This window comes from Physeter macrocephalus, chromosome 20, assembly GCF_002837175.3.
Source record: "Physeter macrocephalus isolate SW-GA chromosome 20, ASM283717v5, whole genome shotgun sequence".
NCBI lineage: Eukaryota > Metazoa > Chordata > Mammalia > Artiodactyla > Physeteridae > Physeter > Physeter macrocephalus.
In genome coordinates, this window is record NC_041233.1 from 52407629 (window position 1) to 52434011 (window position 26383).

General features: G+C 42.4%; 1 protein-coding gene and 1 non-coding gene across 5 annotated transcripts in view; one reads left to right on the forward strand and one right to left on the reverse strand.

Annotated features, from left to right (window-relative positions):
- The window catches only part of TBC1D12 (TBC1 domain family member 12), a 120084-nt gene that overhangs the window by 13504 nt on the left and 80197 nt on the right, over window positions 1-26383 (forward strand). The window contains exon 1 of one of the 4 annotated variants that reach the window (XM_024121551.1): window positions 18291-19357. The exons of 2 other annotated variants lie outside the window; for them this stretch is intronic. In XM_024121551.1, the coding sequence (XP_023977319.1) occupies window positions 18417-19357 (941 nt within the window). In that variant the 5' untranslated portion in view covers window positions 18291-18416. Of the gene's footprint in view, window positions 1-18290; window positions 19358-26383 lie in introns of those variants that run through there. One more of the 4 variants, XM_024121553.3, reaches the window with a different exon arrangement.
- On the reverse strand, window positions 9650-9756 carry LOC112064251 (U6 spliceosomal RNA). The gene has a single exon (XR_002891436.1). It is a non-coding gene; the product is annotated as a U6 spliceosomal RNA (small nuclear RNA).

Consider the following 26383-nt stretch of genomic DNA (forward strand, 5'->3'; position numbering starts at 1 on the left):
CAGAGGTCTCTTAGGCTGTCTTCATTTCTTTTCATTCTTTTTTCTTTATTCTGTTCCGCAGCAGTGAATTCCACCATTCCGTCTTCCAGGTCACTTATCCATTCTTCTGACTCAGTTATTCTGCTACTGATTCTTTCTAATGTATTTTTCATTTCAGTTATTGTATTGTTTGTTTGCTCTTTAATTCTTCTAGGTGTTTGTTCTTTAATTCTTCTAGGTCTTTGTTAAACATTTCTTGCATCTTCTCAATCTTTGCCTCCATTGTTTTTCCGAGGTCCTGGATCATCTTCACTATCATTATTCTGAATTCTTTTTCTGGAAGGTTGCCTATCTTCACTTCATTTAGTTGTTTTTCTGGGATTTTATCTTGTTCTTTCATCTGGTACAGCGTCCTCTGCCTTTACATTTTGTCTATCTTTCTGTGAATGTGGTTTTCCTTCCATAGGCTGTAGAATTGTAGTTCTTCTTGCTTCTACTCTAGTTCAGCCTGTTCTTACTCTCCATCCCAAAGGTGAACTGTTTTCAGATCAATCACTTTTGGCTTTAGGTCAAAAGTAGTGTTTTGGTAGCTATCTCTCTTTTTAGCTTAGTATCCCCTTGCATTCTGTTAAACCCTTGTTTTCTCTCCATCTCTTTTTTCCTTTCCTTTCTATTCAGCACTCTTGGTGAATATTCCCCTTTTCCAGTTTCTCTCAATCCCCACATCCTAAATGGTTTATGGAAAAAAGCATGAACATTGAGGGCAGAAAGACTTAGTTTTTGACTACCTTTTAAAATGGGGGGGGGGTTCACTGGTGGCGCAGTGGTTAAGAACCCACCTGCCAATGCAGGGGACATGGGTTCGAGCCCTGGTCTGGGAAGATCCCACATGCCACGGAGCAACTAAGACCGTGCACCCCAACTACTGAGCCTGCGCTCTAGAGTCCGTGAGCCACAACTACTGAGCCCGAGTGCCACAACTACTAAAGCCTGCATGCCTAGAGCCCATGCTCCACAGCAAGAGAAGCCACCACGATGAGAAGCCCGCACACCACAACGAAGAGTAGCCCCTGCTCACCGCAACTAGAGAAAGCCCATGCATCAACGAAGACCCAATGCAGCCAAAAATAAGTAAATAAAAAATAAAAAAGTAAAATGAGGATAACAATACTTACCTGTTAGTGATATGGTGTATAGCACCTGGCATGCAAAAGGTGTGGTAAAATTAAGAAACAGTCCCTCCTTCTTTCTGGTAAATAATTTCAAGACCTTCTGTGAGGGTATTTTCATAGTTCTTCCACTTTCTCTTTTCCAATCTTTATTCTTGTCAGTTCATTCATTTACCCTTTTATTAATTCACTTATGTAACAAATATTAACTGGCCTCTTACTCTCTATCAGCCAGTGTCAGACATGAGAACGAGAAAATGACACCATCCCTGCCCTTGTTGGGCTTTGGTCTACTAGTCGGAAGCAGATATTAATCAAAGAACCACACAAATAAATGTAAAGTTTTCTAATTCTAAAACATTTGGTTGTAATTAGTGCCAAAAAAGAGAGTATACAGTGTTAAGACCTATTATATTAATAATAGGGGGATGTTGTGGCCTCATCAGAGAGGTCATAGGAGGCTTTTACTAAAGAAATGATGACTGAGCTGAGATCTGAAGGAAAGAGGAATTAACTCCGTGTGTGAGTGTGTGTGTGTGTGTGTGTGTGTGTGTGTGTGTGTGTGTTGGTGGTGGTGGTGGTGGTCGTGATTAGAATTTTTAGCAAATGGAAACAGCATATGCAAAGCCCTGTGATCCAAGGGAGCAGAGGCTTATTACTGGTCAGTTTGCTTCTCTCTTGCTTTTTATTTTTTTCTTCTTACTTTCTTCCATTCTTTCTTTTCTTTCTTTCCTTCCTTCCCTTATTTCTTTCTTCTTCCTTGAATGCAGAGAGTTAACACCTTCCTCAGTTCTTGACACATTATCATCATTCATCCATGCAAAGACTCTCAGTTACATTTTTTTTTTAAGATTTTTAAAAATTTATTTATTTATTTGTGGCTGCGTTCGGTCTTCGTTGCTGCACACGGGCTTTCTCTAGTTACAGTGAGCGGGAGCTACTCTTCGTTGCGGTGTGTGGGCTTCTCGTTGCGGTGGCTTCTCTTGCTGTGGAGCATGGGCTCTAGGCATGCAGGCTTCAGTAGTTGTGGCATGTGGGCTCAGTAGTTGTGCCTCACGGGCTCTAGAGCACAGGCTCAGTAGTTGTGGCGTGTGCGGGCTTAGTTTCTCTGTGGCATGTGGGATCTTCCCGGATCAGGGCTCGAACCCGTGTCCCTTGCATTGGTAGGTCGATTTTTAACCACTGCACCACCAGGGACGTCCCCTGTTACATTTTTTTATTTATCAGTATACTCAGTTTTATCCCCTTTTAGCAATTCCTTTCTCTCTTCCATATGCAACCATTTTAATACAGATTTTAAAAATTCATGTTCTTGAAAAAGGTATATTTGTTTTGTATGTATGTGTTATTAACTTCTATAAATTATATTGTATTATTATTCTCATTTCTTTTTCACTTGGCACTGTTTTTAACATAGTTGTTCTGTGTATATCTGTGTATACTAATCATGCTCTGTGTATATCTAATCTGTTGTTACTATTTGTTACATAGTTCTTCATCTTGGTTCAGGTGTTTTGGTTGGAGACAATTCAGGATTGTCTCCAGTTCTTTTACACCTCACCAAGGACAGCAACAACAACACTGGCACACTTTAATGAGCGTCCTCTAACATATCCTCTTAGGGACAAGTGAGATATTCGTTTGAAGGGTATAACCAGGAGTGGAATTGCCGGGTCATAAGTTATGCACGTGCTTGATTTGACTAAGTCATGCCAGCTGGATCATCAGAATAACTCAATTATCAGAGGTTTTCTGTTTTATGATTACCTCATCCCCACTGCTCTCCAACAGAGCATCCTAGAATCTTCTATTCAATTCTATTTTCTACTGTATCCCTTTTATCCTTCACACATCCATTGTGAGCAAGCCACTGGGGTTCTCCTCTTCCCCAGTAGTCTAGATCCAGAGCCAGTTTATCACATTCCCCTTCAGGAATTTACAACACACAGTTGTATACTAAAGATAATTGTCATCTTCTAAAGGAGGTTTCTGTTTACTTTTCCTAAACATTTAAAACCCTGTGCCCATAATCTGTATACTTCTCCATGATCCCCTTTCAACTCACAAATATTTCTTAAGATTATCTAATCACTAAGGTGGACTACAAGCAGGTTGGACAAAGAAATTTTTGACTTAGTTTCAAAAGAAGAAATGTAAATGGCTAATATGGGAGTGGGGTGGGGTGGGGGAGGGAGGTCCAGCCTCATTAGTAGTACTTTTCTTTCTTTTTTTAAAAAAAAATAAATTTATTTACTTATGGCTGCATTGGGTCTTCGTTGCTGCGCTTGGGCTTTCTCTAGTTGCGGCGAGTGGGGGCTACTCTTCATTGTGGTGCGTGGGCTTCTCATTGCAGTGGCTTCTCTTGTTGTGGAGCGCGGGGTCTAGGCACGTGGGCTTCAGTAGTTGTGGCACGCGGGCTCAGTAGTTGTGGCTCATGGGCTCTAGAGCGCAGGCTCAGTAGTTGTGGCCCACAGGCTTAGCTGCTCCGCAGCATGTGGGATCTTCCTGGACCGGGGCTCAAACCCGTGTTCGCTGCATTGGCAGGCAGATTCTTAACCACTGTGCCACCAGGGAAGTCCAGTAGTACTTTTCAAAGAAAAGTAGTTTGAAATAATTAAGAGAAGTCCTTTTACTGATATAAAGTTGGGGAGTTTTTTAAAGAGATATAATCTATCTTTGGTGAGGTTTCAGGAAGATGGGCACTTACACACAATGCTGGTAGGGAATGTAAAACTGTACAGCCTTTTCACAAAGCAATTTGAAAATGTGTATCAAAGGACCAAATAGTGACTTCACAGTGCAGAAAACTGGAAGGCATCATCTTGACTAAGTTATTAAAGTTAATATCACAAGTATTGGGATAAACCAGTACTATGCGCCTCCTGCTACAATGCATGAGAACACAACATCACTTCGGTAGTATTCTTACTAAAAATGTATAACCTGAATTGAATTATGAGGAAACAATGAAAACAAACATAAACTGAGGGATCTTATAAAACAACTGGCCAATCTTCTTCAAAAGTGTCAAGGCCATTCAGAATCAGCTACATAATTTACAGAGCCCTGGTAAAATTCAAATGTGAAATTTTCAAAATTTCTTTAAAAATGATGAAGAATTTCAAGACAACAATAACAGAGCATTAAATCAAATGTGCAGGGCAGGGCCCTGTGCAACTGGATAGTTAGCCCTGAGGTCATGAAAGACAAAGAAAGACTGAGAAACTGTCCTGCATTGGAGGGGTAGAAGGAGACATGAAAACTAAAAGGAATGCTTGATCCTGCACCAGATCAAGCATATTAGTGGGACAAAATGAAATATTTAAGTAAGGTCTATAGATTAGGTAATAGTATGATAGCAATGTTTCATTATTTTGATAATTGTATTGTGGTTACATTAGATATTAATATTTGGGGCATCTAAATGAAGAGCGTATGGAAATACCTTGTGCTGTTTTTGCAAATTTTTGCAAGTCTCAAATTATTTCAAAATAAAAGTACAAGATGTGGGAGATCAGTGGGCATTGGAGTACTCACAGAAATTGTCTTGGAAAATAGAGCTTAAAGCTGGGTTTTGTATACATTTATTTATTTATTTATTTTTGGCTGCATTGGGTCTCCGTTGCTGCTGCGAGCTTTCTCTAGCTGCAGCCAGGGGGGGCTACTCTTCGTTGCGGTGCGCGGGCTTCTCATTGTGGTGGCTTCTCTCGTTGTGGAGCGCGGGGTCTAGGTGCGTGGGCTTCAGTAGTTGTGGTGCACAGGTTTAGTTGCTCCACGGCATGTGGGATTACATTTATTTATTTATTTATTTTTGGCTGCATTGGGTCTCCGTTGCTGCTGCGAGCTTTCTCTAGCTGCAGCCGGGGGGGCTACTCTTCGTTGCGGTGCGCGGGCTTCTCATTGTGGTGGCTTCTCTCGTTGTGGAGCGCGGGGTCTAGGTGCGTGGGCTTCAGTAGTTGTGGTGCACAGGTTTAGTTGCTCCACGGCATGTGGGATCTTCCTGGACCAGGGCTCAAACCTGTATCCCTTGCATTGGCAGGCAGATTCCTAACCACTGTGCCACCACGGAAGTCCCAAAGCTGGGTTTTGGATGATGGATGAGAATTTAATGGATAGAAAGGAGATTTAGTTGGGCATAGGAAAAAACATGTAAAGGAAAGCAAAATCTTTGGCTTTCAAGTCTAATAAAAAAATAAAATGTATATTTATATGATTTCCCCTATTATTCCATTTCTGATAAATTTTCCTGAGAAAATAGCCAAAGATATGTACAGATATTTATATACAATGAATCAAACTGCACCAGTGTTTATAACAGTAAACAATTGGAGGACATCAAAATGTCCAATAATGAGGTTGGTTAAATAAGCTTTTTTTCATCCACAGATTAGGAAACAACACAGCAAATTAAATCATCTATAAAAGACTATTCAATTAATATTGAATTTTATTAGTGCTGGGTAGAGGGATTGTGGCTTTTTAAACGTTTTTCTGTTTATGTTTTATTGCAAAATGGCTTCCTGTTATACTTTTGTTATCAAAATACAGACATCACTAAAAAAATGAGAAATATTTAACCTACTTCAGGTCTGGCCCCAAACGTTTCTGAAAATACTAACACTTAACAAATGTTAGTCCTCCTTATAGTGAATTTATGTAAAAACCTCTCATTTGATTATAGCAGTACCAACTATTTGCAGAACAGGTCATTGTTTTTGTAAGTCTGTGCATAGTGTTTTTTTTGTGTGTGTGGTATGCGGGCCTCCCCCTGCCGTGGCCTCTCCCGTTGCGGAGCACAGGCTCCAGACGCGCAGGCCCAGCGACCGTGGCTCACGGGCCCAGCCGCTCCGCGGCACGTGGGATCCTCCCAGACCGGGGCGCGAACCCGGTTCCCCTGCATCGGCAGGCGGACGCGCAACCACTGCGCCACCAGGGAAGCCCTGTGCATAGTCTTTAAATGTAGGCTTGTAGATGCTTTTTTCTCCAAATGTAGCTGAATGCCCTCTTGCAGCATAAAAAATATTTGCAACTCTTGCTTCTTCACAATTCATAGCTATGACATGTATTTGGAAGTGCTTTTCAGACTATTCTTTTAAAGAATTGCCATTTAATCAATTTTAAAATATCATAAAGAGGAGAAGTATAAAAATCCAAAAAACTCCATCATTCTCTTTTCATATCTATCCTTTTTGACCATTATCAAGCTGGAGATGCAGATTTTATATGTCATTATAATTATGATACGCAATTGTGTATCTCTACCTTTTATTTAATATTATTTTGTAAAATTTCCCCATATTTCTGTATTTCTATCATTTTAATTATCTTCATAATATTTCACTGATATACCTAGTTTTTCCTACACTTCCCATATTATTGATAATTTAAGTAATTTCTAATTTTTAACTATTAAGCATTTTGTTACAGGCATCTTTTTATAGCTATTATTTTACTCTCTTGAATTATTTCCTTATGACAGATTCCCAGGAGTAGGATTGCAGTGCCTCTTGATATGTGGTATCAGTTTGCTTCCCCAAAGGATCAGTATGCATTTCTAGGGCATCTCATCAGTCTCTTGGTTTGTGGCTGGCCCGCTGTGGTTTACCAAACAGCAGCTGCTTTGTGATCTTACTATCATTCATTTCCCACATGTGTCTCACCCTTCTGGTTAATCTGCAATACACATCTTCTCAATACTTGTTATCTAACTATAACCCACAACCTTAGTCCTAGTCACCTTCTCTTACCGGCTGCGGCTTTCCCAGGCATGCATGGAATTTAAATCATTTGTGGAAGTTGAGGATGATTTCAGCAGCAATCCAAGTCACATAGTCACACAGAAGATTGTTTCACAGAACTTTTTTTTGGATTTTGATACCAAATTTATTCCACATCTTGTCAGCCAGTTTTCAAATGGACATACTGACCACAATTTTGTTTAGTCAGTTTGTCATCAAAGACTCAGCTTTCAGACCTGTATATAGTGAGGACAACCTATAGTTATTTAGGTTTCACTAGTGCATACTCATACAAAACAAACCATCTTTAGGTTAAACGTTCATCCATGGACAATGAAATTGCATGTGTTTAAGAGTGTAAATAGGAATCAGCATCAGGCAGTTTTTGGATTATGGTCTTGAGAATCATAGATATGCTTAATCTGTTGAGTTGGGAATTTCCTGGAAACTAGACACATATTTGATAGTAGTTTTATTCACCCATTTATTCATGTATTCTTTTTTTTTTTTTTCTGTGGTATGCGGGCCTCTCACTGTTGTGGCCTCTCCCGTTGCGGAGCGCAGGCTCTGGACGCGCAGGCTCAGCGGCCGTGGCTCACGGGCCCAGCCGCTCCGCGGCATGTGGGATCTTCCCGGACCGGGGCACGAACCCGTGTCCCCTGCATCGGCAGGCGGACGCGCAACCACTGCGCCACCAGGGAAGCCCCATATATTCTTTTAATAAATGTTTATTGCTACTATGTGCTTGGCACTGTGGTTGATACTATTGCTAAGAAGGTGAACAAAACAGCCATACTCCCTCCCCTCATAGAGCTTGTAGTGTAGTGTGTGTGTGTGTGTGTGTGTGTGTGTGTACAAATGCCAACCAAATATATTTATATATATATACATATAAAATTATAGCTGTGATACTGACTACAAAAAAAAAGGTGCTATGAAAGCATATAACTGGAGTCTAAGCAATTGGAGTGGAGATCAGAGAAGGCTTCTCTGAGGAGGTGACATTAAAACTGAGTCCTGAAAAAGCATAGGAGTTAATCAGGTTAACAAGGTGGGGAAGAGTCTTCTAGGCAGGGGGACCAACATGCACGAAGACCTTTAAGGAGAAGGGGCTGAGCACATAATTTCAGAAACGGAAAAGTTGATGTGTCTGAAAAATGATGAGTGAGGAGAAAGGAAATGAGAGATGGGATTGGAGAGGTAGATAAAAATCAGCATAACACAGACCCAGGTCATCATGGAGAACAACCTAGATATAGAAGCTTGCACAAGGAGCTTTGTAGTAACTATGACAAAAAGACCAACGCAAATGAAGCTCAGGGAGTTTAGGAGAGAAGTGGGAGGGGAGACTAGACAGGTAGACAGACCGTGAAGAGCTTTGTAGGTCATGAAAAAGATTTGGTCTCTGGCCTTAAGAGAATAGGAAGCCACTTACATTTGGATTAAGGAAGAGGAACCCTCCCAAAGAGTACTTAGAAGAAACAGCCAAAATGTAAGGGGAAAAAAATGGAGACAATAGAGAAATGAAACCTAAGGAAAAAGTGTTTCTTTTAAAAGGTTGAAAGGTTAATATGAAGGTGACTAAAAAAGCAGGGCAGTGACATGATCAGATATGTGTTTATTAAAAAAGTACTCCGGCAGGACTTCCCTGCCGGTCCAGTGGTTAAGACTTTGCCTTCCAATGCAGGGGGTGCGGGTTCGATCCCTGGTTGGGGAGCTAAGAACCCACATGCTTCACAACCAAAAAACCAAAACATAAAACGGAAGCAATATTGTAACAAATTCAATAAAGACTTTAAAAATGGTCCACATAAAAAAAAATCTTTAAAAAAAAAGTACTTTGGTTGCAGCATGGGAAAATGTTTGAATGTGGTCGCAAGTGAATGTGGAGAGACCAGTTGGAGGGTAATTCTGTCACCCAGGAAAGAGATGATAGTAACTTAGTCTGGGTGGGTAGACAGAGTGTGAAGTGAGTACATTTAGAGGATATTTACATTAGATCCTTAGACCTTATCCATCTTATAGCTGAAAGTTTGTAAGGGTCTCTCAGCTGTATAATTTCAGAAGCTCTAATGTAAAACATGGTGAACTACAGTGGATAACATTGTATTATATAATTAAAAAGAAGATATTTAGGAGGGTAAAACAAACAGACTTTAGTAACTAGTTGGTACATTAGCCTTCTAAGGCTGTGATAACAAACTACCACAGATTTAGTGGTTTAAAACAACCTAAATTTATTCTCTCACAATTCTGGAGACCAGAAGTCTGAAATCAAGATGTTGGCAGAGTTGGTTTCTTCTGAAGGCTCTGCAAGAGAATTCACTTCATGCCTCTCTCCTGATTGATGGCACCATCAGCAATCCTTTGTGTTCCTTTGGCTTATAGATGCCTCACTCCAATCTCTTCCTCCATCTTCACATGGCCTTCCCAGTGTCTCCATGTGGAGACATGGAGACACTCTATGTCTTTCTTTTTTTCCCCACTATTATCACTATTTGATTTTTTTAAATTTAATTTTTATTTTATATTGGAGTAGTTGATTTACAATGTTGTATTAGTTTCAGGTGTACAGCTAAGTGATTCAGTTATACATATACATATGTATATGTATATTCATTCTTTTTCAGATTCTTTTCCCATGTAAGTTATTACAGAATATTTGTAGAGTTCCTTGCGCTATACAGTAGGTCCTTGTTGATTATCTATTTTATATATAGTAGTTTGTACATGTTAAACCCGAACTCCTAATTTATCCCTCCCCAAAATATGGAACACTTCATGAATTTGCATGTCATCCTTGCACAGGGGCCATGCTGATCTGCTCTGTATCATTCCAATTTTAGTATATGTGCTGCTGAAGTGAGCACTCCTCTTTTTTCTTTTATAACGACATCCATCACACCTATTTATTAGTTCTGTTAGGAGAGGGAGTATGTCTAATCCAGGATTATCTCATTTTGGGATCCTTATCTTAATTATATCTACAAAGACCCTTTTCTAAATAAAGTCACATTCACAGGTACTTGGGCTTAGGACTTGGATATATCTTTTGGGGGGACACAATTCAACCTACTACACCTGGATAAGGGGTAAGAAACAGGGAGGTATCAAGGATGACTCTTGGGTTTTAGGTGTGTGAACTAAAAAGTACTGTCATTTGGTGAGATATGGAATATTATAATAGCAGATTTGGAGAAGGCAATTATGAGTTTAGACTTGGACATATTCATATTGGGATCAAGGTGACTTTGAGACTACCAAGCAGATATATTGGGTACACAGTTGGCATGTAGGACCTGGAGAAACTGAGTGGAGGGTGGTGGTATGTATTAAGATGGAGAATGCTGGAAGAATACTAAGAAAGATTCATTTTAGTCATGTTATGTTTATGATGTCTAAAAATATCTACATGTAAATATCAAGAAGGCATTTGGATAATAATGTTGGAGCTGTAGATAACAAATTCAAGAGTCCTCAGTTTATAGATGATCATCTAAATCATGAGATTGCCGAGGGTAAAGGGGGTTGAATAAGAAGAAAAGAGGGTTCAGAACTATTCCATTAGGAAATTTCAGCTAAAAAGGAAGAATTCTCTCTTCACTTGAGGAGACTGAGAAGTAGCGGCCAAAGAGGTAGGAGGAAAACTAAGAGAGTATGGCAACAATAGAATAATGAAAACCGAGGAAAAAGAGTGTTTCTTTTTTTTTCTTTTTTTTTTTTTGCGATACGCGGGCCTCTCACTGTTGTGGCCTCTCCCATTGCGGAGCGCAGGCTCCGGACGCGCCGGCTCAGCGGCCATGGCTCATGGGCCCAGCCGCTCCGCGGCATATGGGATCGTCCCGGACCGGGGCACAAACCCGTATCCCCTGCATCGGCAGGCGGACTCTCAATCACTGCGCCACCAGGGAAGACGAGTGTTTTTTTTTAAAAGGTTGAAAGCCAGGTGAAAAGTGTTTCAAAATGGAGGGAGTGATTAACAGAATGAATGCTGTTGAAAGATCAAGCAAGATAGAGACTAACATTTTTTCCTTAAATTAGGGACAGGGAAGTCATTGATGAGGGTAAAGAATTGTGGACAGAAGCTAGAATGGAGTAAATTGGGGCGGGGGGTGGGCAGGTGACGAGTGAGAAAATAGAGACATCTTTAAAACGGTATTTTTTGGAAATAAACTTATAAAAAGTTATAAACATAAAATAGTACAAGGAACACATATCTTTCCCAGATTTGCCTACTGTTAACATTTTAAAAAATTTTATTGAAGTATAGTTTACAATGTTGTGTTAAGCAAAGTGACTTGGTTGTCCATATATTTATTCTTTTTCACATTCTTTTCCATTATGGTTTATCACAGGATATTAAATATAGTTCCCTGTGCTATGCAATAGGACCTTGTTGTTTATCCACTGTTAACATTTTATCCCATTTACTTTATCCCTTGTTCTGTGTGTATGTGTGTGCATGCATAATTTTTTTTTCTAAATTATTTGAGGGTAAATTACGTATATCATGGCCTTTTATCCCAAATACTCCAGTGTACATTTCCTAAGAGCAGAAATATTTTCTTACAGAATATAGCAATTATTAATTATAAATATCAATTTTTACATTGACACCTTTACTTAATACACTGTGCTGCAACTTCCCTGGTGGCAAAGTGGTTAAGAATCCGCCTGCCAATACAGGAACACGAGTTCAATCCCTGGTCCGGGAAGATCCCACATGCCGCGGAGCAACTAAGTCAGTGCACCACAACTACTGAGCCTGAGCCTGCGCTCTAGAGCCTGCAAGCCACAACTACTGAGCCCGTGCGCCTAGAGCCTGTGCACCACAACAAAGTGCAGCCCCTGCTCTCTGCAACTAGAGAAAGCCCTCGGGCAGCAACAAAGACCCAACACAGCCAAAAATGAATTAAATAAATAAATAAATTTATGGGAAAAAAATATCCACTGTGTTTATGACAATTGTGTCAGATGATCTAATAAAGTCCTTCATAGAATGTTTTCCTTTTCTCTACCTAACACAAAACCCAGTTTAGGGGCAGGTATTGCATGTACTTGTCATATTGTTTTAATTTTATTTAATCTCAAGCCTGTCCACAGCTTTTCTTTGCCTTCTATGATACTGCCTTTTTTTGAAGACTAGAGTACCCCCATTTCATTTTTTAAAATAGAATTTTCCTCATTTCAAGTTCATCTGATGATTTTGTGTGATTAGACTGAGATTGTACATCCTCGGCCACACTGTATCCTTCTCAGGGTATCACATCTGGAGGTGCACAACGTGTAAACATCTTTTTAAAGAAGCTCGCTTTTCAGGGAAGGAGAGAGATAGGTTATAGCTATAAGGCAGCATTTTCCAACCTTGGCTATAAATTAGAATGACTTGAGTGGCTTTTAATACCAGTGTAAGGGCTCCTCCTCCAGAGATATTGACTGAATTTGTCTTGGGTGTGGCCCAGACATCAGCACTTTAAAAAAAACCTCCCTAAATGTTGCTGCTAATGTGCAGGCTAAGTGAGAAAAAGTGTATGTGGGTGTTGATGATGGTGATTTAACATGATAGAAGGTTAAGCTTTTGAATGCTATTTGGAAATCCAGTGTAACAAGAAAAAAGTTGATGATTAAAGAAAGAGGAGCTTTGAGGTCTTTTTTGGAGGCCTTTGTACTCTCCTTGAGTACAATTGTAGCAAAATAATAGTATGGGATAATGGTACCATTCTTCACTCTTCAATAATGAGAATTGGGTCATACACATAGAATATGACTAATTACGTGTTTTTTTTGAAAGGAAGGAAATTCTTTTTTAAAAATTTTTATTTATTTTATGTTTGGCTGCGTTGTCTTCGTTGCTGCGCACGAGCTTTTCTCTAGCTGCGGCACTCAGGGGCTACTCTTCGTTGCAGTGCGCAGGCTTCTCATTGCAGTGGCTTCTCGTTGCAGAGCACGGGCTCTAGGTGCACGGGCTTCAGTAATTGTGGCATGTGGGCTCAGTAGTTGTGGCTCGTGGGCTCTAGAGTGCAGGCTCAGTAGTTGTGGCGCATGGGCTTAGTTGCTCCGCAGCATGTGGGATCTTCCCAGACCAGGCTCAAACCCATGTCCCTGCATTAGCAGGCAGATTCTTAACCACTGTGCCACCAGGAAAACCCTAATTACATGTGTTTTGAGAATTTCTGTGAAAGTCAAATTTCTCAGAAATGTAAGAATCCAAGTATACCAATAGTTTTTCATATTTTAATATTAATTAATATTAATATTTTACAGCAGAGATTAAGAATATGCCTTCTCATCATAATGATTTCATCTGATTTATAGGACTGTAACAGGATATATTATTTATGCCTGAGTTGTAGTAATGTAATATGGTATCAAAAGTTTTTGACGTCAAACCCTTAAGGGCCACAGAAAGGATATGCTACACCTTGAAAGCAGATTTTTTTTTTCTTTGTAAGATAGGATATGATACGACTTATCAGATAAGTCGGAAACTTTTATTATTGAAAGTGGGGCATATAACCACTAATCACTAAGAAGAACCACTATCATTGTTTATTATGCAATACATATTACTGTAGACAAAGTTACAAAATATAAATATGTGTCATTTTGAAGTCTGCACTGATAAAATAGAAGGGTTGTATGGGCTATTATGGCTCATAAAACCTTCTTCTATTGACCGTGGGAGAGAAAGGAGTTGAACAAAATAAACAATTTGAAGAAACTGTATTTTAATAAGAGTATGATTTCATAGAGGAAGAAATAGTGGTTGCTTGAAAAAAATAAGTTAACAAGTTAAGGAAGGTTTGACAGCAGGAAGAAAATTGCAAGGATAAATTCTCTAGGCATAGAGGAAAAAGGTTGAAAAGACAAACTATTGAGATTAGATTCTCTTAGCTACCCTCATCTTTACCATCGTACAACTATACTTATGTCTAGATATCTCCTACATTAACTTAAATTTTTTTATTGAGGTGAAATTCACATAAAATAAAGCCATTTAAAAACGTGCAATTTTAGCTTTTTCCAGGCGGCGGGGACGGAGGTGGGGCTGGCGGGTCCGCGGGGCCTCGGGGCCAGAGCCCGGGTCCCCGCCCGCCGCCGGCCGAGCCCCGCGCCCCGCGCTTCCGTCCTGGGTCGCGGTGGCCGGAGGCGCACCCGGGTCCGCGGGACAGGCGGGCGCAGAGGTCGCTTGTGTTGGGGCGGCGGGGTACGGCGAGGTTCCGGCACCTCCGCGGAGCATCGCGGGTCCAGGGCTGGGGGCGCCGCGGCTTGCTATGCTCTCCGCACTTTCCCGGCTTTGAAGCCTCGAGAACACGGCTAGGCAGCAGTAGTTTAATGGGGAGTTTGCCTGCTGGGAACTAGGGGCCTGCTGGGGTCTCAGTTCTTGGCTGGCCCGGGAACACGAGGTTGCCAGGCGTGTGACAGCAGCAGGTAGGAGTGAGCCGCTGGTGCAGTGATGAGCAGGAGAGGAAGGTCGGCGGCTGTTGGCCTGTGAACCTAGGCAAGAATGACCAGCCAACACAACCCAGACCAAGGTCTGTGGGCCCAGCTCGGTCCTGTGCGGCTGGTCAGTGGAAGAGACCTGCAGGTGTGGCTCTTGTCACTCTAGGACTGGCTTCAGGACAGATCCTGCTGATGAGCCCAGGGCACCGCCCTCAGTCCTCCAGGGGAGTGCGCCGGAGTGGAGCCCAGGGGGTTGTGCCCGACTCAGCTCGTCGGCCACGCATGTCCAGTCTGCGGGCAAGGGCAGTGGGGAGCCGGGGGAAGTCATGGCCTTGGGAATGTCCTCTGATGAAAAAGAACCTGCAGGCTTATCAAATAACTTTTGTGTGGAACGTTGCTGTGCTGAAAAGCAGTTCTGTGTGCTTTTGCCTCTTGGTGTGGATCAGCAGTGCTGAGGCAGCAGGCGTGATACAGAAGTGTGAGCAGAGACCGTCTGGAATCCCCAAACTCCAGGGAAACTAGAGGTGACAGCCAGCCTAGTGAAGAGGACAGGAGTTGGGGGCCGGTGGCGGTGGCAGCAGCCCAGCAGGTGCCCCTCGTCTCAGGGCCCTAATCCTGGCTCCAGCCGGGTGGTCAGGGGAGCTGCTCTCTGGGCGATCAGAGCCCACAGTCCTGAGCTGTTCTTCGCTGTTTGGGTCATCTCCTCCCATCCAAGGGGAGAAATCTAGATGATGTTTAAGAATCAGTGCTTTAAGAATGTGGATCTCATAGTTGAAACCTTGGAACACGTGTTTTCAGCACAAGGCGTTGCAGTGAACGGAAGGATTTAACGGCTTTTCAAGGAGGGTGTCTCCGTGTGGGCAGAACTAGAGAATAAATGGGTCTTAAATAAACAACAACAAAAAAAAAACCGTGCAATTTGGGACTTCCCTGGTGGCACAGTGGTTAAGAATCTGCCTGCCAATGCAGGGGACACGCGTTTGAGCCCTGGTCCGGGAAGATCCCACATGCCTCAGAGCAGCTAAGCCCGTGCGCCACAACTACTGAGCCTGCACTCTAGAGCCCACGGGCCACAACTACTGAGCCTGCGTGCTGCAACTACTGAAGCCCGCGTGCCTAGAGCCTGTGCTCTGCAACAAGAGAAGCCATCGCAATGAGAAGCTCGCGAACCACATCGAAGAGTAGCCCCCGCTCGGAGCAACTAGAGGACGCCCACGCACAACAATGAAGACCCAACGCAGCCAAAAATAAACTAAAAAAAAAAAAGTGCAATTCAATGGCACTTAGTACATTCACAATGTCATGCAACCACCACCTGTATCTTGTTCTAAAACATGTTCATCACACAAAAGAAAACCCCATATCCACGAGGCATTCCTGCCTTATTTTTCCTGTTTCCCCAGCCATTGACAATCTCCAATCTGCTTTCTTTCTCTATGGATTTACCTATTCTGGACAGTTCATATAAATGGAATTATATAATATGTGACCTTTTGTGTCAGGCTCCTTTTACTTAGCATAATGTTTTTGAGATTCATCCACTTTGTAGCATGTATTGGTACTTAATTCCTTTTTATGGCTGAGTAATAGTCTGTTGTGTGTATATATCACATTCTGTTTATCCACTCCTTTATTGATGGACATTTCGGTTGCTTCCATCTTTTGGTTTTTATGAATAGTGCAGCTGTGAACATTCATGTACAAGTTTTTGTTTGAACATCTGTTTTCAATTCTTTTGGGTATATACCTAGGAGTAGAATTGCTGGGTCATATGGTAATTCTATGTTACTGAGGAACAACCAGACATTTTCCACAGCAGCTATACCATTTTACATTTCTACCAGCAATGTGTGAGGGTTCCACTTTCTCCACATCCTCTACAACACCTGTTATTTTCTACTTTTTTGATTATAGTCCTCCTAGTGGGTGTGAGTGCTATCTCACTGAGGTTTTGATTTGCATTTCCCTGGTGATTAATTATGTTGAGCATCATTTCATATGCTTATTAACAGCTATTAGCATATCTTCTTCAGAGAAATGTCTTGTCAATTCCTTTACTCATTTTTATTTATTTATTTATTTATTTATTTATTTATTTATTTTTGGCTGCCTTGGGTCTCCGTTGCTATGTGCGGGCTTTTCTCTAGTTGCGGTGAGCGGGGGGCTACTCTTTGTTACGGTGCACGGGCTTCTCATTGCGGTGGCTTCTCTTGTTGTAGAGCACGGGCTCTAGGCTCGCGGGCTTAAGTAGTTGTGGCACGTGGGCTCAGTAGTTGTGGCTTGCGGGCTCTAGAGCACAGGCTCAGTAGTTGTGGCGCATGGGCTTAGCTGCTCCGCGGCATGTGGGATCTTCCCGGACCAGGGCTGGATCCCGTGTCTTCTGCATTGGTAGGTGGATTCTTAACCACTGCGCCACCAGGGAAGCCTCTTTACTCATTTTTAAATTGGGTTGTTTGTCTTCTTGTAGTTGAGTTCTTTATATATTCTGGATAGTAGACCCTTATCATATATATGAATTGCAAATATCTTCTCTTTTCCTATATTAGCTTTTCCACCTGTGTCTTGGAGGTCATTTCTTCTGAAAGATCTTGATACTAAATGTATTGCTAACTATGCCCTTGCCACTTAGTCTTTACTTAGGGTCTTGAAAAATGTTCATTATAAAAGACAGTTGACGTTTCTTAAACTGGGTGCTAGGTACATGGATGACCATTTTGCTTACACATTTTAGTACTCATATATAGGTTACATTCACTATTTTGTCTGTGTATATATATATATTTTTTAACATCTTTATTGGAGTATAACTGTTTTACAATAGTGTGTTAGTTTCTCCTTTACAACAAAGTGAATCAGTTATACATATACATATGTATATATATTTTAAAGGCTTGACAATGCTGCTTCCTCTAATTCTCCATTCTCCTACTGCTGTCCTTTCATTGACATACTTCTAGAATGAACTGTCTATATTTGCCAGTTCATTTTATCCACAACTAGTGCCTCTTTAATCCCTCGCAGTACAGCTTATTTGTCCATCCTGAAATAGCGACACCTTTGAGTCTCTGTCCCACCTCCATCTTTAGTCTTTCTTCCAAGATGATGTTACTCATGACTCACCTAGTTGCATTATGCAGATGACTCTTCAATCTGCGTCTCTAAACCGAAGCCCTAACCCAAGATTTAGAATATTTCTGGATATTCTTACTTTACCAGATATATTTCTCCTATTAATCGAGTTATTTCCAATCCAAATCTCTATTTCTTCAAACCACATCAGTTTCAGTCTCAAGAGTTTTGTAGTAATTTGGCTGGTTCCTCCCTCTTCAGTCACTCCTTATATCTGATCAGTTATCACATGTGGTGATTTCTACACTTCATTTCCACTCATTGCTTATCACCCCATTTTAATCCATTTTCATGGGGTGCTGGAATTATTTCAATAGCCCTCTCTGCCTGACTCTACTTCCTCTTTCTCCTTGTGATAATGGAAACCTTTAAGAGAGGGCGATGTGATGAAACGTGGTCCTAGATAAGAAAGATAACTTTGGTAGTATTGGGGAAGATGAAGTGGAGAAGGAAGAGTTTTGACCTGAGGCGAAGAAACCCTAAATTGTGGCAATGGAGCGGTGGATATAAAAGCGTAAAGTCGACTAGCGACCAATTAGAGCTGGAAGGACTTACATGTAACATACTGTATTCTACTCCCATAAATTAAGTACGTCAAGTGAATTTTTGCTAAGCGAGCCATACCCGTGCTTTTGTAAGGACCGTCACGTTCCGCGTGGGCCAACCAGCCTCCGTCATCCAGACGCCCGATCCCAGATTGGCAGTTGGAGTGTCACGGAGCGGGTCTCTCTAGCTGCCGTCTCTATGGTTCGTGGAATCTCCAGGTCGGGGCTTGACCGGTCTGGCTTTTGCGCGTGCGCTAGCCCAGGCTGGTGCCCGCCCTCCCGCAACAGCCCGAATTCCCGGGAGGGAGGGGCGGGTCTGGGAACGCTGCGGCGGTAGCCGCTGCTGCCCCAGCACTCAGGGTTCTTCCCGGACCGAGCCCGTGCCTCCTCGGGTGGCGCTCAGCCGGCCCCAGATGGTGGGTCCGGAGGATGCCGGAACCTGCTCGGGAAGAAACCCCAAGTTGTTCCCTGTGCCGGCGCCCGAGCCCGCAGGCCTGGACGGGAAGATGATTCGGGCCACGGGCGTCTTTGGCGGAGGCGCCGGCGCTGTGGAGACTCCGGAGGAGGAGGAGGAGGAAGAAGAGGAGGAGGAGACGCCTCCGCCTCAGCAGCTCCTTAGGCGTTATCTCGCGGCGACCGGGGGGCAGCTGGAGCCCGGGCTGTGCTACTGTCCGCTCCCCGCCGGCCAGCCCCGCGTTCTGCCGCGCTCGGCAGCCCCGCACTCGGACGCCTGCCCGCCGGGCGCGGACTCCAAGCACCGCGGCGCGGAGGCGGCGGATGCCCGCGCGGCGCGGCACGGAGGCATGACCAACGGGGACTCGGGCTTTCTGCCAGGCCCGGACTATCGCGACCTGGCCCGCGCCGGCGGCCGGGAGCCGCGCCACCGCCGCCTCCGCCCGGAGGGGCCTGGCGACGAGGGCGCGGACGGCGCGGGCAGCCCGTCCGACTGGGCCGCGCCGCTCGAGGACCCGCTGCGGAGCTGCTGCCTTGCGGCGGCGGACGCCGAGAGGCCCGAGGATGCGGGCAGCGGCTCGGGGGACAGCCCGGCCAGCAGCGGCAGTGGCAGCGAGGACTTGGAGCAGCCGGGAGCCGGCCCCGGGGGTCCCGAGGAGGACGCGTCGCCGGTCACCTCGGCCGAGAGGACTAGCGGAGGCGCCGGCGCCGAGTCGCGCCTCGTTTTCTCCGACGTTCACTTGAACTCTCGGAACACATTCGAGGTGAGCCGCCACCAGAGCGCCCGCGACCACCTGCCGCCGTCGGGGCCGCCGGTGCCCTCGCCTGCCGCGGAGCACGGCCCCGCGGGGACCTCGGCCCGGGCTCGACGGAGCGGCGGCTTCGCCGACTTCTTCGCCAGGTACAGCGCACACTGCGCCGGGGTTCGGGGAGGGTTCGGGCCGGGAGCTGGCGGAGAACGGCGTGGAGGCTCTCGCTGCCGTCCGGATTGAGCTTTGATTTTAAACCGGGGGAGGAGGAACTAGGTCTGCATTGTGTATCGGAGAAGTTGTGAGCGCGGGGAGCCAATCTTTCTGTTCCCCTGTCCGCTGGACGGTCTACCTGCCATTCACACCTGGTTTCTGTGTTTTCAGGCCGGCGTGCTAGTTCCTTACCTACAGTTTTCCCTCTTCCGGAAAAACAGACCACCTTCCTCGTCCCCATGTACTACAAAGGATTAGGGGCGGGTGGCGGTGCGGTGCGTGTGTACGGGTGCGGTTGTGAAAGAGAAAGGGAAGTCATTTTGCAGAGCTATTTGCGTCGAGTCTAAATCCATTCAAGTAGTTTGGGAATTCTTGAAAGTAGAGGTGGTTGTGTTTCATAGCCTTTAACAGCTTGTTTCAGTGGCCTTTATTAAAATGCCGTCAGTTTGGTGTTTAGAATTTGATCCCGGTCTTTAAAGCCAAATTACTATGGCGCTTTATGTAGAAAATCTCTTTACTTTTACCAGATAGGCCTCTACCTTTTTTAAGCATCTTCTTTTTAATTTTTTATGGTGTTGTATATGTGATTTGACCTGCTATTCTTGAAATTAAATTATGGTGCTGGACACTGCAGGTTTCAGAGTGGGACTTTGATAGGGATAAATATGTCGTTAGAAAATACTCATCATAATGTACATCAATGAAAAAGCAATTTCTTTTTGGTCAGGTTTTGACACGCTTATTTTTTTTTAAGTCTCTAGGAAAACAGGAAAGTACTCCCAACTTGTAAAACCCTCCCTTTCAAAGCTCTTTCTCCTTTCTCTTGTGTTTTTGTTCCCTTTTCAGGGATCTTGACAAAAACCAGAAGTAAAAGAAATAAGGAATGCGACTCAAGTTTTAGAGGATTATACAGTTAGTGTGCATATTTGTAGACACACAGGCACAGTTTTCTGATTAATATTTCTTACTCCTTTTTTACTTTGTTAACTTTTATTTTTCCTGCTTGTGTAAATTTACGAATAAATTATGAAGTTGTTTAAATCAAGATTGGGAAATCCTAATTATGTGTTACTCATAGGACAACATATATAGTAGTGAGATCTGTATTTGTGCCTACAATTGCAAAGATATACTTAAAGCTTGTAGTGGCAATATTTTAAATGCACTTAAGGGGGCTTCCCTGGTGGTGCAGTGGTTAGGAATCCACCTGCCAATGTAGGGGACACGGGTTCGAGCCCTGGCCGGGGGAGATCCCACATGCCGCAGAGCAGCGAAGCCGATGCGCCACAACTACCGAGTCTGCCCTCTAGAGCCCGCCAGCCACAACTACTGGGCCTGTGTGCCACAACTACTGAAGCCTGCGTGCCTAGAGCCCGTGTTCTGCAACAACAGAAGCCACCACAATGAGAAGCCGGCACACCATAATGAAGACCCAACGCAGCCAAAAATAATAAATAAGTAAATAACACTGCCTGACAGCTGGCATCAAAACATGACCAATAAACACCCAAAAGTTCCACAAGGTCACAAGTAAAAAAACTTAACACACCTTAAGTGCTTTTAATTAATTAATTTATTTATTTTTGGCTGCGTTGGGTCTTTGTTACCGCGCGGGGGCTTTCTCTAGTTGCCGTGAGCTGGGGCTACTCTTGGTTGAGGTGCGTGGGCTTCTCATTGCAGTGGCTTCTCGTGCTGTGGAGCACGGGCTCTAGGCGCACAGACTTCAGTAGTTGTGGCACGCGGGCTCAGTAGTTGTGGCTCATGGGTTGTAGAGCGCAGGCTAAGTAGTTGTGGAGCACGGACTTAGTTGCTCCGCAGCATGTGGGATCTTCCCAGACCAGGGCTCGAACCCGTGTCCCCTGCAGTGGCAGGCGGGTTCTTAGCCACTGTGCCACCAGGGAAGCCCTGTCAGTTTTACACCTGAAAGGGGCTGTGGAGAGCACTAATTCAACCAGTATACCCAGAGTACTTGCTCTGTGCCACCCATTGAGAATAGAGGTGGTTTGAGCAATGGTCCCTGACTTGGAGGTGGAGTGCAGGCTAGTGGGGATTAAGTTTGAAGACAGATACATTATATATGTATTGCAATATTCAAATAATAACAAAGCAAATCTGTTATAAGAGGCTTTCATATTATTGACAGTAGGCAGGAATTTTTATATAATTTAGAAAATTTCTTTAACCTGTAGACTAATAGGACTTTAATTAGCATGGTAGTTGACATTCATATGATATACTTTTCACGTGTAGCAGAGCACTGTGTAGGAAATCAGTAAACTTAGGTCCCCTGAAGTTAATTTCTGTAATCTTCATTTTTGAGATCTGAATGTCAAGATTCTAAGCATCATTGCTTCCTTCATTTAACATTCTTGGGAAAGAGCAGAATCTTAGGCATAATTTTTCTCTTAGCATTTAGTCAAAGCCTTAACTGGATTCTGAACACCTTAAAGGCAGAGACTGTGATGTTCATTTCTGAATCTACAGTACCTAGAGCTAGTATGAAGAATCCCATTCAGATTGTGTTGAAGTGACAACTTGCACGGACTCTCTGTTTTTACTCTTCTCTAGGTAGTGTAATTTTGAACAAATCGTCCATCCCCGAAGAGAATAATCAGAAATTTCCCTTATCCCTACAACCTAAGAGTTTTTTCTTCCTGTGCACAGTTGTCATTCTCAATTCTGAAACCCAGATGAGGCCTTCCTTTGGGGATATCTTGTTCTAGGATGTATTCTTGTTCTTGGTGCAGCCCCTTCCCTCACTTCATTTTTTGGTGAGGAATCTCACTGTCTAAAGAGAGTAGTTTAGGTAGCTAATAGCAGAGCTGGGATTAGAAACCAGGATTTCTGATTTTCAGTCTAGGAATTTGGTTATAACTTCTGTTTACCTGTGACTTTTTTCTTTCCCACCTGATTATCTCCATCATTCCCTTCTCCTTTCCACTTCCTCTCTTTCTCTTAACTAGGCAAAAAATCTATAACAGAAATAGTTTTAAAGAATAGTTTCATGTTTGTTTTAACCTTTTACAAGTAAAGAGAGGGGACCATTTTATAGCAGCATATCTATTACTACAAAAATATGTTCAATCAAGACACATCATTGACAGGAGCTTCATTGAGTAGGGTAGAAATCATGTAGGAGAAAAAGGAATTTGGTCCAGGATGGGACAGCTCTCATCATCTCCTGCTTGCCCTCCCTTCTAGATGCGGTGAGTTCTATTCCAGTCCCTGTTGGGGGCTTGCCCTGTCTTCACACGGGCATCTCTCTGTGTTTATGGTGACTTGATTACAGGAGCCCTAGAAGTAACATTCCTTTGGATCCTTGGCCCTTTCCTGTCTATAAAAGTTTTGAAATGCTAGGTGAGTACCACTACTGCCACTATCACCAACTTAGCAGTGAGAAGAAGATGAAAGCTAAAAAGCAAATCTCTTGTGTTTTCAGGCTAGCCTTTGTTTATCAAGGATCTGTTTATTACTCTGGTTTGAAAGTGAAGTAGCTTTAAACCATTTTTATGTGTCCTTTAAGCAAATTCATGTCTTATTAAGTTTTCAGACTAGAGTGGTTTATTCTTTAAGTCCATATACTCTTAATAGGTGTATTTTTAAAAACCTTTAAAATAGGGCTTCCCTGGTGGCGCAGTGGTTGAGAGTCCGCCTGCCGATGCAGGGGACACCGGTTCGTGCCCCGGTCCGCGAAGATCCCGCATGCAGCGGAGCGGCTGGGCCCGTGAGCCATGGCCGCTGAGCCTGCGCGTCCGGAGCCTGTGCTCCGCAACGGGAGAGGCCACAACAGTGAGAGGCCCGCGTACCGAAAGAAAAACAAACAAACAAACAAAAAAAAAAACCTTTAAAATAGATAGATTGGGAGTTTGGGATTGACAAGTACACACTGCTGTATTTTAAACAGATAACCAACAAGGACCTACTGTATAGCATAGGGAAATCTGTGCAATATTCTGTAGTAACCTAAATGGGAAAAGAATTTGAAAAAGGGTAGATACATGTATGTGTATAACTAAATCACTTTGCTGTACCTGAAACTAACAACAATATTGTTAATCAACTATATTCTAATATAAAATAAAAAAATTTTAAAAGCTTTTTAATACTTTTGAGGCTTGTTTGGATTGCACTGGCAGTTACTGTTGTTTAGGAACACGCAAGTATCTATCTGTGTCTCCTGGTAGTGTTGATAGTTTTTTACAGAATTTTCAAGATGAATCAGAAGAATTCAGTGGCTTAAAAGGGCATAGCTAAGGTAGGGAAAAAAATACTGAAGGTTTTTTTCTTTTATCTGAAAAGATAGATTTTATAGATTGTGGAATCTATATAGACCTTTATAGATTGATTTTATAGATTCTGGAACATAGAGATTCATGTAGCTTTCCCGGTAATTATTGACTCTGAAACTTCCTAAACATTGTTGCACAAAATTATTTTCACGGAGCTCTTTTTATTATGAGTAGCTGAACAGGGAAGACTAGAAAGGCTCATTTAGTGATTTCTTTTCATATGTAGGCAGTCTCCAATCTCCCCAATATGAAAATTGTTGAGAATATACTTTTTGTTATGATATTGAGAATAAAAACTTTCTAACAGTTATAATTTTTCTTAATTTAAGCTTCTCAGAAACAACGAAATTTTCTCTCCTACTCAGAATTTAGTTGGTGAACACTAGTTGATGAAATCATTATTCACCTGAGCCATCATTGACCTCCGTCAGATAGGGCTCCTTTATTTGTTTAACTACAGTTTTAAGACCAGTTTCTCAAAAACCTCCTTCTTTAACATCTCAATAAAGAAAAGGCAAAATATCAAACTTCTGATAAATTTTAAGAGGTTTTTATAGCTCCCCAAAACAAGCAGTTCTTTAAAACAGGTGTGGTATGATTATAAGGAGAATGAAGAAATATCTTACTGTAAACATTAAATTTTTGTTACTACAAGAGATTGTAAAAATAAAGGCTAAAGTATTTGTCTCACTAATGAAACTCTCTTGGACATTACTTATATATTAATATCTGTATATTAATATAATTACAGTGTTTAAAATTTTAGAAAAGCTGGAAAGAATGTGTAATCAGTTGCTCTAGAATAAAAATAAGGGTCCTTTAGGATTTTAGTGTTGTGAAGCTACCCATTATAATATTATTAGATTCAGGAGCTAATGGCTTTTAGAGTCTTTTGTATCTTTCCCCTGTTTCTGACCCTTTTTCCCCTCTCAGATCCAGTATTTTCTTAAAGAAACCAACCAACCGCAAAACCCTAGATATCTGTACTAAACAATTGGAAATCCAGCATTGGTTCAAGGACTTCATGGTTAGGGATGTGATCATCTGAATATAAATTAGCTAGAAAGTACTGGGAAACTCCAATTTTGGGGGACTAAGGTAGTTTTAATCACCCGAACATATTATTTTGCTTTTTGTTTTTGTTTTTAATTAATTAATTTATTTTTGACTGCGTTGGGTCTTCATTGCTGCGTGCGGGGCTTTCTCTAGTTGCGGCGAGCGGGGGCTACTCTTCGTTGCGGTGCGTGGGCTTCTCATTGCGGTGGCTTCTTGTTGCGGAGCACGGGCTCTAGGCACGCGGGCTTCAGTAGTTGTGGCTCGTGGGCTCTAGAGTGCAGGCTCAGTAGTTGTGGCGCACGGGCTTAGCTGCTCTGCGGCATGTGAGATCCTCCCAGACCAGGGCTCGAACCCGTGTCCCCTGCATTGGCAGGCGGATTCTTAACCACTGCGCTACCAGGGAAGTCCCCAAACATATTATTTTGAAGTGCTAAACTAAATTAACATTTTAACACTAAGCCCCAATAAGCAAAGCAGGCTATTGTTCTAATATTAACTTGGAGTTAACTTGTTTGGTAGAAATTTTCTGAACTGTTCAAAATGGGCATAGAGATTTACTTTTTATTTTTTAAAATACTTTTTGTTTAAGAATAGTTTTATATTTACAGAAAAGTTGCAAAAGTACTACAGAGAGTTCTGGCATACCCCTCACCCAGTTCCCCTGTTGGCAGCATCACATAACTGTGGTACATTTGTCACAACTTTTATTTGCTAGCCATCACCTAGTAAGGTGGTATTAATTTAGTATTGGAAATGAGTTAGACATGGTAATGAGTTGTTCTTCAGGTGATCTAGAGCAATGGTTTTTAAAGCTTTTCAGTTCAGACTGTTTGGAGCTACATTTACTGATTTAACAACCAGTACCTATTTGTTATAAGTTTTTTTTTTTTATTCTTGAAATATTCCTGTGACCTAAAGGGTAAGGTTTATTTTTTTATTTTATACTCATTTGCCCAGAGTCAGATAGTTAATGAATTTAAAAAAATCAGAACTAGACATAGATATGATTGCCAGGGTTTGGAGCTAATACATTGATTTCTGTGAATTATAAGAAGTTTATGAACAAAAACATAGCTTTTGGTGTAGTGAAAATACTATTGTCTTGAGAAATAAGAAACTTGGCTTTTGTCCCAGGTAGTGTCTTTTCTTCTACCATTAAATAATTGTGTGATCTTGGGCAAATAATTAAATTTCTAGACTTCAGTTTACCCATCTGTGAAATTAGGAGATTCAGAGTCCCTTTCATCTCCAATACACTGTGATATTGCACAATTCTCTTGCACTCACTGTTGTAGATCTCAAATATTTGTTGGCTAAATACTACAAATGTGAACCAAGTTAAAGAGGATGCTTTAAAAAGCAGCATGTTTTTTCATCTGTAAAATGAGAAGGTTGCCAGAGATAGAAATATCCCCTTCAACTCTAAATTCTACCTTGAACATTTTCTTCGGTAAAGGTCTAACTCTGCCTTAGAGTAATCATGCTAAACATCAGTGATCTTTGTTTAGTTTCCCATATGCAGAGAGGACAGACCAGAAGCTCTCTTTTTTTTTTTTTTTTTTTTTTTTTTCCCCCGTACGCGGGCCTCTCACTGTTGTGGCCTCTCCCGTTGCGGAGCAC